General features: G+C 35.1%; 1 protein-coding gene across 1 annotated transcript; it reads left to right on the top strand.

Annotated features, from left to right (window-relative positions):
* Positions 1-7,998: 7,998 nt before the first annotated feature.
* Positions 7,999-8,612, top strand: LOC119666061 (the record flags this gene model as incomplete). Its single annotated transcript, XM_038075337.1, is given in 1 exon segment — positions 7,999-8,612. A coding segment is annotated over 1 exon segment (362 nt), but the record flags the coding sequence as incomplete, so codon positions are not given.
* Between the last annotated feature and the right edge of the window lie 3,283 nt (positions 8,613-11,895).

Raw genomic sequence — 11,895 nt, 5'->3', positions numbered from 1 at the left:
TTTTAGCACATCACATCTAACAAATACGAATGGACATTTATTGAATTCTGCATGGATAAACTCCTTTTGGTTTGAATTATGAGTAGTAACAGCTGGTTGTAGATTATTCATGTTATTTTTGATATTCTGCATCCATTCAGTTGTAGGAGGTGTCTTACTATGCGTTTCGAATAAATCACCAGGAAGTTTGATTGTAGAAACGTAAACCATTTCTGTAATTGAAACGTTCTCATTTTGTGGAATCTTACATCTCAGTTCTTCTTTTCGTGACATTTTAGAGCTGCTTTAAATGTTCTATGCTATCTCTCAATTAGACCATTAGATTGAGGATGATATGCTGTAGTATGAATCATTTTTATACTCAAGCGTTTTGGTTATTCGCGGAATAATTGTGATTCAAACTGTCTACCCTGATCAGAGACTACTTGGTTCGGCACTCCAAACCTTGAAATCCACGTTTGCATAAAAATATTTAAGATTGATTCCGCTGTTATGTCTATTATAGGTATTGCTTCTGGCCATCTTGTGAACCTATCAATACAGGTGAAAACATATCTGTAACCTTGAAATTCTGGTAGCGGACCTACTATATCCGTGAACGTTGCTAAATCGTTGAGCTGGAGGTTGAAAGGTATTAATTGGACTTTGTGTATCACGAGTCACCTTAGCCCGTTGACATTCGAAACAGTGTTTAGCCCACATTGCTATGTGCTCTTTTAATGACGGCCAAATATATCGCTGCTTAATTAAATTGATTGTTGATTGTGAAGTTGAAATGTCACAATATAAAGCACAATCATTATCCGGCAAAGCAATTAATTTTAATTTAAGGCCAGTATCGGCAGAGTTCAAATGATTCAACGATTCTACGTCTGCTTGTTGCTCTTTATATAGTTGTTTATAGTTCATACGTATTGGTGCGGCTATGGCTGTTACCCTAGATAGCGTATCTGCAATGAAATTATTCTTCCCTTGTATATGCTGGATATTCGTAGTATACTGCGAAATGAAATCCAGAAGTCTTAACTGGTTCGGCGACGCCTTTTGCAGTTTTTATTTAAAGGCAAAAGTTAGCGCCTTGTGGTCAGTAAAAATTTTAAACTGCTGACCTTCTACAAAATATAAGAATATGCTGCATACATCGCTAATAATTCCCTATTGTAAAAGTATCTTCTTACCACAATTTATTTTATAATTAAAACACCGAATTTCTTTAGTTATTGTTTATTTATTAGTTGTATCGATTTTATAAAGTGTCTGTTTTCAAAACAGCTCTAAGACTACATTTTCTGATTCACTTATGTTTAAATCAAGATTCTACTTAAGACTAACTCTACTTTTTCTATATCGAACCAAGACGGTTCGATTTCTTATTTAGTAACATAAATTTTATATACTTAAATTTTATTGGTTAAGATAATGTATATATTCTAATTTTACTTACTTATTCTATTAGTCAATTACCATATGTTTCAATGACACACTTTTTAATTAGAAGTATTACAGGTGATCATATTGCATTTGCATTGCATGCAATATGATTGCGGAAAACAGAGTTTACTTCCATGTGTTCTAAATATGGAAATATAAATAGCCAAGCGCATATTGAAGTGCAGCAGAATATTTGTCATAAAAAAATGACACAAAGGCGAGTCAAATTACTTAACTCGCAAAATATTTAAAAGTGGCTTTTTGGGTTTCCATGTCATAAATAACACATGGATTGAAACTTAATTATTTTGGATAAATGTGTCATGCTAATTACCGCACACAGTACATTGTGTGTGGTCAAGGTTTATATGACACTACACTATTCGTATGCACTGTATTTCATTTATGTGTTCGTTAGTTTTTTCGTAAAAAAAACCAAACGTTTTCCACTCGCCGTCAATTTTTTATTGCAGAATAGCTCCAAGCGCATAATCTGATACATCAACTGTCAATGAGGTAATTGCATTATGTTTTGGATAGTACAGGAGTGTTGCGTTGGCTAATGATTGTTTACATGCATTAAATGCCTGCTACCGTTCCTCAGTCTATGCGATGACTATTATATCAGTCATCACATTACCTATTGGTATGCTGTGCAATATTGCTTGAGGTTCTACCGGAATTAATCGCCTAAAGAAATTCAACATACCCAAAATCCTTTTTAAGTCACATACTGTTTTTAGTGATTGCTAGTCCAATATGGCAGAAAGTCTAGCAGGAAGTAATTGAATGAAATTGGAGGATACCAGTATCCGCAAAATTCGACTTCACCAACCGCAAACGAACATTTTTCACAATTAATAGTTAATCCAAAGTTGCGTAGACGCAACATTTTTTGATGCAATAAGTATATCATCGATGTAGACATAAACGTATTCTAAACCTTGTATTACTTTTTTTTTTTTATTTATTATTAACGATTCTTCAAATAAAGACAAAAATCGTTTTAATATTGCACCTAGTACAAATAACAAAAAAAAAAAAGGTACTAATAAGCAATTTTATTTGAATATTTAATGTAAAAAAAAATGAAGCTATTTTGCTACTCGCTGTCCATTAAGTCTGCCACTGTTTTCCTTTTTAGCCGTCTAGATATTGCAACCACCTGGAGAAGACTGGATGCTGTAACGTTGACATGTGTTTTCAATCGCTGTTTGTGAGCAATGGCACACCTTTTTGCCACGACGTCGACTGTTGGTATGTCAAGGTCACGGTGGAGATCACTGTTTCTAATGTAATATGGAGCATTTACGATGTATCGTAGTACTTTATTTTGAAAGCGCTGGATAGTTGCAATGTATTTCTTGCTGGCACAGCCCCAGAATTGTATGCCATAACTCCAAGCCGGCTTTAGTATTTGATTGTAGACCATTAGTTTGTTGTGGATTGCCAGTTTAGAGCGCCTGCCTATGAGGTGGTAAAATTTCTTTAGTTTTAGGTCAAGCTCTTCTCGTTTTTTCTTAACATGCGCTTTCCAGCGCAGCTTGGCGTCAAGCGTAATGCCCAGATATTTGGCTTCGTTGGCGTGTGGAATTTTTGTGGCATCGATATGAATTTGAATATGGTTATAATTTCTCAATGAGAAGACTATATGTACTGATTTTTCCTTATTGAGCTTGATTCTCCATTTTTTTGCCCATGAAGCAATTTGATTGACTGTGTGTTGCAGATTAGCCGTCGCGTCTTCTATATTGTTTTCGATTGCTAGAACCGCAGTATCATCTGCAAATGTTGCTGTAACTAGTTGGTTTGCAGAGGGTAAGTCGTGTGTATACAGGAGATATAGAATGGGCCCAAGAATGCTCCCCTGCGGGACGCCTGCGCTAATCTTCTTTAGTGCTGAATGTGCATCTTCATATTTAACACTGAAGTACCTGTCGTTTAGATACGATGATAGTAGCTTACAGTATTGTATAGGCAATAATGATTTAAGTTTATGGAGTAATCCTTCATGCCAAACCTTATCGAAGGCTTGTGATACATCTAAGAACACGGCACAACACACTTTCTTCTCTTGCATCGCCGATTCAATGGCATTTACGACTACATGTATTTGGTCGATGGTTGAATGGTTTTTTCTGAAGCCGAATTGATGATCCGGAATTAAGCGTCTTCTCTCGATTATTGGTGATAAACGCGCTAGTAGTAGTTTTTCAAAAAGCTTCGATAAGGTTGGCAATAGAGATATTGGCCTATATGAGGATACATCATTGGGAGACTTCCCTGGTTTAGGTATCATAATTACCTCAGCGAATTTCCAAAAAATGGGTACATGTTTCAAACGGAGGCACGAATTAATTAAATCGCATAGGTAGATGATGCAGTTATTGGGTAAGTTCCGAAGAACTTCAGCCGTTATTAAGTCAAAACCAGGAGATTTTTTGAGTTTCATTGTCAAAATTTGTTTTCTCACTTCTTCCGTAGTGACTGGAACAATTGCAGCGTCGCCTTCGGGCCAATTTGTACTTGACCCAATAACATCTTGGCCTTCATTTGGACTGAAGGTTTTCTCTAGGTGTTCAGCAAACAGGTTCGCCTTTTGAGAATTTGTTTTAGCCCAGTGAGTTTCGTTTATTTTTACTGGGGCAGACTGCTGCATTGGTCTGTTAAATGATTTAGCAGCTTTCCACAAAGAGTATTCATTTTTTTGTCTGCCGTGAGGCCCATCAGAAAACTATTAAAGGTATTATTTTTGTATGATTTGATGGCTGTGCGTAACTTTTTAGTTGCTCGGTTTAGTTGCGATTTAATTAACGGACATCTTGTTGCTTGCCAACGTTTTCGCAATTTTCGCTTCTCCGTAATCTTTTTTGTGATGAAGGGTGGGTATTTTTTACCATGTAAAGTTTGGAGTTTTGGTGTTGGTGTACTGTTCCACGCTGCCATCTGCAATTGCTGAGTGAAATGAAGTACTGCGTCATCTAGTTGCTCGCTGTTAACAATATGATCAAACTTGTGCAAATGTACAAGCTGAAGCTGAAAATATTTCCAGTCGGTAAATTTATTTGCTAACTTGAGTGTGTTCTGGTTTATTGTTGGATTTTGTGAAACTATCAGCAGCACTGGTGAGTGGTCAGAGCTAAAGTCGAAGCCTTCTGAGATGGTTAGGTGAGATGCTGGAATATTTTTGTAGACAAAGAAGTCTATTAGGTCTGGAACTTTGCTAGTATCCGACGGCCAGTACGTTGGTTTACCAGTTGAAATTGAATTACAAGCTGCGAGTTGCATGGCTTTGTACATTTCTTTTCCTTTGGTTGTATTAAGTCTTGAGCCCCAAAACGTATTTTTTGCATTGAAGTCTCCTCCAATTATAAAACGGCCTTGAAACCGGTTAAAGAGAGATAAGTAGTCTGCGCACTTCAACTGATGCCTGGGAGGACTATATAATGCAGTTACGACCAGCGGCTGATTAAAGGTTTCCACGGAAACAGAAGTAGCTTGAAATTCGATTGTGCTATATTGTTCCAGTAAGTGATGTTTTATCGAGTTTCTAATTATGACAGCGCTGCCACCCCTAGCGCAATTATCAGGATGTATGGTATGGTATAGAATATAGTTTTTAAACGTTATGTGCGATTGCTTAGTAAAATGAGTTTCAGCGATTAAACCGATATCAATGTTTTCGCTATTTAATACGACTTCGAGTTCATTTTTATGTTTTGTTAAGCCATTCGCATTCCATAAGAATAGTTTCAAACGATTAGTCATAATCTAAAAATTGCATATTGTGCTCTAGCACGCTTAGACGTTGTTCGAGCGTTTTAAATACCTCTTCTTGTAGATTAAGTTTTGTTAAGATAATTGACAACGCGTTGTTGCTTTGTGACTCAGTACTTTGAATGGGTCCCTTAACAGTTTGGGCGTAAGTGACTGTTCTAACACTAGTAGGTCCAGTAATTTTGGATTTACTTTTTGTTACAGCAACTTGATTATTTTCGTCAGCCTTAGTTTTGTCAGCTTTGTTTTTTAATTTTATTTTTTGTAATTCTTTAGCGACTATACAACCACGATAGTTCGCTGGATGCGGTTCGCCACAGTTGCAGCATTTAGGCTTATCGGACACTACTTGATTCATAAATCTTTGGAAGGTAGGTGCAGCATTGCATAAACCAAATGCCATTCTTGTGAATTCAAGGTTTCCGAATGGTGTTCTGACAGCATTTTTTTTTATATCTTCATTTGCTACGGGAATGTTATGATATGCCTTTGTTATATTAAATTTGCTAAATATTGTTTTACCATCAAAAAAAGATCAAAAATCATGAATGTGTGGCACTACATATCTGTCGAGAATCGTTCTATCATTAAGATTGCGATAATCACTACAGACTCTCCATTCACCATTAGCTTTGTTAACCATGTGAATTGGACTGCACCAACTACTATTGGAAGGGCAACACATTCTCAGCTTTATCGTTTCATCGAATTCTCCTTTACAAATCTTCAATTTTTCTGGAGATAAACGACGTGGTTTGCAAAACACTGGTGTTCCAGAAATTGTTTATCAAACACGATGTTCGATATTGTGTTTGGTGTTGGCATGAAAGTTCAATTTTGTTAAATCTACGAACTCTTTTACCACTGATTACATTTCTGATATAGTGATAGAAGTAACCGAAAGTAACCGAACGGACTATCGTACAGCTCGTGGTTCATTCTAATGCGGTAATCGTCGCTAACTCGTAGAGGACCAAAGATCTTACGAAGAACCTTTCTCTCGAACACTCCCAGTGCTGCTTCATCATTCTGTGATAACGTCCATGCTTCTGCGCCATACAGAAGCACAGGGAGGATGAACGACCTATAGAGCGTAAGTTTCGTTTGTCGAGAGAGAGCTCTACATCCCAATTGCCTACTGAGCCCATAGTAGCACCTATTAGCAATGGTGATTCTTCGTCTGATCTCCAGACTGACATCATTTCTATTCGTTACGGCGGTGCCAAGGTAGATGAAATCCTTGACAGATTCGAAAGTATAGTCGCCAGCCACTAGCCCGGTGTCCGAGCGACGCACATTTCTACCAGTAGCCGACATATACTTCGTTTTTCCCTCATTCACCGCTAAACCAATTCTTGCAGATTTCTTTTCGATAGCAGCAAAAGCAGCTGTAACATCACGGTTGCTACGCCCAATGATGTCAATGTCGTCGGCGTAAGCAAGGAGCTGGACACATTTGTAGAATATTGTTCCATTACGATGAACTCCTGCCCTGCGCATGATCACTTCCATGACGAAATTTAAGAGGTCACGTGATAAGGGATCACCTTGTCTGAAACCTCGCAAGGTATCAAAAGGTTCAGAGAGACTCGATCCTACCTTGACGGAGCTACGGATATTACTTAGCGTCGTTCTGCAAAGTCGAATTAATTTTGCAGGGATACCGAGCTCAGACATTGCGGCGTAAACGCGATCCCTAATGGGGCTACCAAAAGCTGCTTTATAATCGACAAAAAGGTGATGAGTGTCGATGTTATGTTCGTGGGCTTTTTAATATCGATTAGTAAACCAAAATGTGAAATGAAACCATCTGCTTTAGTTGTCTTTTCAAACCAAAGCTGATGATCAATCTTTTGCTGTCATAGGTTTTAATTGGTGTCTGATTCGCTGCATATAAAGTTAAAGCCTTGGGAGTGTCTAGTTTTTCTGACACGTCCGCGTCTGTGTCGATTAAGAACCTGATTTTTGTTTTTTTATCACAAATAAACAAGGAACTAATTTCTGGGAAAAGCTCATCCGTCATTAAAGATGAGGAGCCCTTTAGTTTTTTGATAGTTCACTGTGTACGAAGGTTTTCGCATCTTTCCCAAATTTAAAGTGATACCAACAAAATGTTTGCTCCTCCTTGCAGAACGTGACTTTTTTTATATCTTCTACCACGTGATTGAGATCTTGATCTTGCCAACGATGACACCTGTTGCGTTAATTCTTCTATTCTTTTTTCTTGCTTCTAGTGATTGCATATCCAATGTTGGTTGTGTAGTATGTGCATTAATTTCAGTCACATCTGTTGTATCAAATATTTTATCTGCCATAACTGATAATTTATCTAAGTTATCTTCACTAACAGATAAAATTACTTTAAATTGTAACGGTAGACGTTGCATCCATAGTTGTTTTCACAGCTCTTCTGAAACCTTATCTTGGGATAGTATTCGCATTTTATTTAAAATTTCCGTCGGTTTCTTGTCACCGCCTTCCACGTTGCTAAGAAGTTTTCTTATGCGTTTCTCATCGGAGTCAGAAAATGAGCTAATTAATTTCTCTTTCAGCAGACTGTACATGTTTGTTGTTGGAGTGTTGTTAATAATGTCACTTATTTTCGACAAAACACTGCTTTCCTGTTTAACTGTTTAACATAATATTTGCTAAACATGTCGCATGCGTCATCCAAAATCTGCTGTGGAAAGATATGTCTACCGAGTAATATGTTATTGGTGATAGAGCAGTGCTCGACATAAAAAGACTATAATACGAACAAGTCGACTTCGTTCAAAGAACGAGTTGAGTATGACTTGTGTCGGAAATGTGGTTCAGTCCCAGAATCATTGGATCACATTATCTCCAGCTTTTCTGTAATGGCACCAAGGGAATATCTAAACAGGCACAATGCTATATGTAAGGAAAGCCACCAAAATTTTGCATTCAAGCATGGATTGATCTCTAAAACTTGTCCAATTTACCAATATAAACCCACTACGGTGCTAGAAAACACCAATTTTCGTATGTACTGGGATCGACAAGTTTACACAGATCGCCCAATAACACATAATAAGCCTAACAACCTACTGGTTGATAGAAGTAATGATTCAGCTTACCTGATTGATGTTGCTATTCCGCATAATGGCAACATTGAGCAGAAGTATGCATAAAAGATGAGTAACTACCATACATACCACTGGCTAGGGAAATCAAAGAAATTTCGAGACTTCAGCGAGTGATTGTTGTACTAATAATACTATCAGCCACTAGTATAGTGCAAAAATACGTCTTGTTGCATACATGTACAATAGTGAGGGAAACAATCAACATTCTTTAGAAGGAGCAACACAATTTAATAGGTGTAGAGCATGGACTACACTTCAACAGTGCATAAATTCCTTGATGCTTGTCATCCGGAATTATGTAAATCAGAGAAATAATTTTGTGTTTTTTAATTTAAATTAATTAATTTTTAGTGTTCACAATTTTTTTATTTCATATTGTACACAATACAACAAAAATCATATATCAACTTAAGCATTTAACATATTTGAAAAGTGAATCCAATTTGTGTCAACTAGACTTAATGTTATTTTTATACAACTCTGAAGGAAAAAATTACGGCTAAAATTAAATTTGAAAGTTTTTATTTCAAGTTTCCATATCATACAGTATTCATATAAATCATAGTTTGCATTGCAATTACTGAGTCAGCTTTAAATAATATATCATCTGCATACCGAAATATTTTAATTGTTCCATTTTTGCGATGTCTTCGAAAAGATAGTTGTTCAAGTCATCTATGAACAGCCCAAGAAGTAATGGATTCGCTAGCAACTCTGTTTTACTCCTGATCCTGAAGCAAACCAAGTGGTAAGCAGTTTCTATCCCATATCTATATCAAAATACAACTTGCTCAGTAGTTTTAGCATTCTCCATAATTACTTAACCTATAAAAGATGAGCAATATTCTTGATAATTCATCAATAGAATTGAATGCTGTTTTAAAATCTATAAAAGAGACATTCAATTTTTTTTTTTCTTTTTCACTTATAATTATGCAATATTTGTCATAAATAAAACATTATCTACAATTGAATAAGGATATTTGGTAGCCTGTTTGCCTGTTTGGTATTTTATCGTCGACTCAACTTGCAGTCGTTAACGCAATGCTAACGAATTCAATAAGATATTTCCTCATAATTTTTCTCGTGCGGATCAACTCAAATAGTTGAATTTCTACAACATTCTGGTACTTCTTTTTTTTTTTTTTTTTTTTTTTTTGATTATTATTATTATATAAATACAATCTGTAAAAGAACATTCAGTATTATTTATGAACATAAAAATAGAAAAAGTGATTTGTAGACATGTGCGGGACACTCAGTAGTAAACACCGCTAAAGATTAAATTACAACTAATAATAATGATGACTAATAATAGTGAGTAAATAGTTGGCTATATAAATATTAAATTTCAGTGAGTTTACAATTACGATTCACGTGTTTAGGGTTCTGCTTGGCAAGTCCGACGTAGAAAATCTTCTTAGTCGACGTGGATGATTGATATCTGATAGTAGCTCGTGTGCCAGTGGGTTCGGGTGATTTGATAGTCTTATACGATAGTTTTTGCTGACTGTTTGTATTGTTTCAAACACTGATGGGACAAGGAGATCGCGCTGTAAAGTGCTATTTGGAATATACCATGGAGCAGCCGCACATAAACGAAGTATTTTTGATTCAAATCTTTGCAATATCGCTATATTAGATTTTGCAGCTGTTCCCCAGATCGAGACACCGTAGGTCCATATTGGTTTTAAAATAACTTTATATAAAAGTACTTTATTGTTCAGTGATAGTTTTGAATTTTGGTAAAGAAGCCAGTGCATGGAGCGCATTTTTAAACCCAGTTGCTTGCGTTTCGTAAATATATGATGTTTCCAGGTGAGACGCCGATCAAGATGAATACCTAGATACTTCACGTGATCGGATTGTGGTAGTACGTTATTATTTAGTGTGACTGGTGGACAGTAACCATTGCGAAGAGTGAATGTGATTTGTGCAGATTTGGATTCATTAGCTTTAATGCGCCATTTGTTTAGCCACACTTGGATGCTATCTAGGTTTGTTTGCAACTGACTAGTAGCGACTGTTGGGTTTTTGCTTTTAGCCATGATCACTGTGTCATCGGCAAAAGTTGCGGTATATGTTGATGGGTTAAGTGGTAAGTCAGCTGTGAACAGTGTGTAGAGGGTTGGACCTAGTACACTCCCTTGTGGAACTCCAGCTTTTATCGGGAAGATTTTCGTATTATAGTCTTCTATTTTAACCATGAAATATCGGTTATTGATATAAGACTTAAGTAACAAATAGAAGCTGTGTGGTAGATGTAATTTCAATTTGTAGAGCAGTCCGGTGTGCCATACCTTGTCAAATGCTTGCGTTATATCGATAAATGCTGCAGTGCAGTATTCTTTTCTTTCCAGTCCATCTCTTGCATATTGATAAACACGATTTACCTGTTCAATGGTTGAGTGGCGCTGGTACTTCTAATTATCAAATAAGAACTCCTTTTCAGGAATATATGTGACAGATAAAAGTAATTCAAGCAAAATATCGTTGGCAAAATAATGCATATGATACGGTGCACTAATAATACAAAACAAGTTATGTGGGTCGTAAGCAAAAAGGTGAAATAATATTTTTACACTTTAATAAACCTGTAAATGTAATTTGTTCCCAATTATTTTCAATTGTTATCCGTATCATATCCGTAACCAAATAAGATCCAAATCATTATTTACTCATTTAAAATATAGATAAATTTCTATAATTTTGGTAATGCATAATTAAAATAATTAATTATATTTAATAAAACTATGTATAAATATAATAATATTAATAAAACTATGTATAAATATTGAAATCTTTATTTAAAACGGTTTATTTTCATTTGATAAAGTAATAATAAATATTTATGTATGTATGTTTTTTACGTATACATAAAATTTTATTTAGTATATTTATTTTTAGTTGTTTTAATCTGAATTATGTAAATAAAAAATATTTAACAAAGTTCAAATTCATACCAAGAAAATCAATGTAGTTATATTTGCCACCAAAGACAATTATAAATAATATTACCATTGAACAGTAACAAAATATAAAAATTATTTGAGTGAGAAAATGATACAATACCTTTTGTAATATAAAATGTATGTCTTAGAATTATTTGATAAAATATTTAAAATGATATAATAATAAAAATAATTCAAATTATTTGATTATACCATATACAAGATTGTTTAATTTGCAATATTTCTGCTTTAGTTTCTCTAGTATTAAAAATGTGTAAAATCAATATTCCGTAAACCCATTTACGCCTACTTTTTGAAAACATTAAAGTAATCCTGTACTAATATATGTTTTGCGGAGCAGTAAACATAATTTTCTGAAAAATTTATTCCGGAAAATAAAGTTTAATATTTTAGATATACGAATAACACCTCCTTGATTTTTTGTAATCTTGTGTTGGGATTTAAAGATCATAATATTATAGATTATGTTCACAACATGAGAATTAATAACGTAATTTTAATTATTGATAAAGTAAATTAAAAGTTTGTACGTAATAATAGGCGTATTCGGTGGCTCGCAAGTACGGCAAAAAACAGCAAGTTGTTGGCCTATGCAGGCCTATACTGGC

Source organism: Teleopsis dalmanni, chromosome 1, assembly GCF_002237135.1.
Source record: "Teleopsis dalmanni isolate 2A chromosome 1, ASM223713v2, whole genome shotgun sequence".
Taxonomy (NCBI): Eukaryota; Metazoa; Arthropoda; class Insecta; order Diptera; family Diopsidae; genus Teleopsis; species Teleopsis dalmanni.
This window is presented reverse-complemented; position numbering and strand designations above follow the sequence as displayed.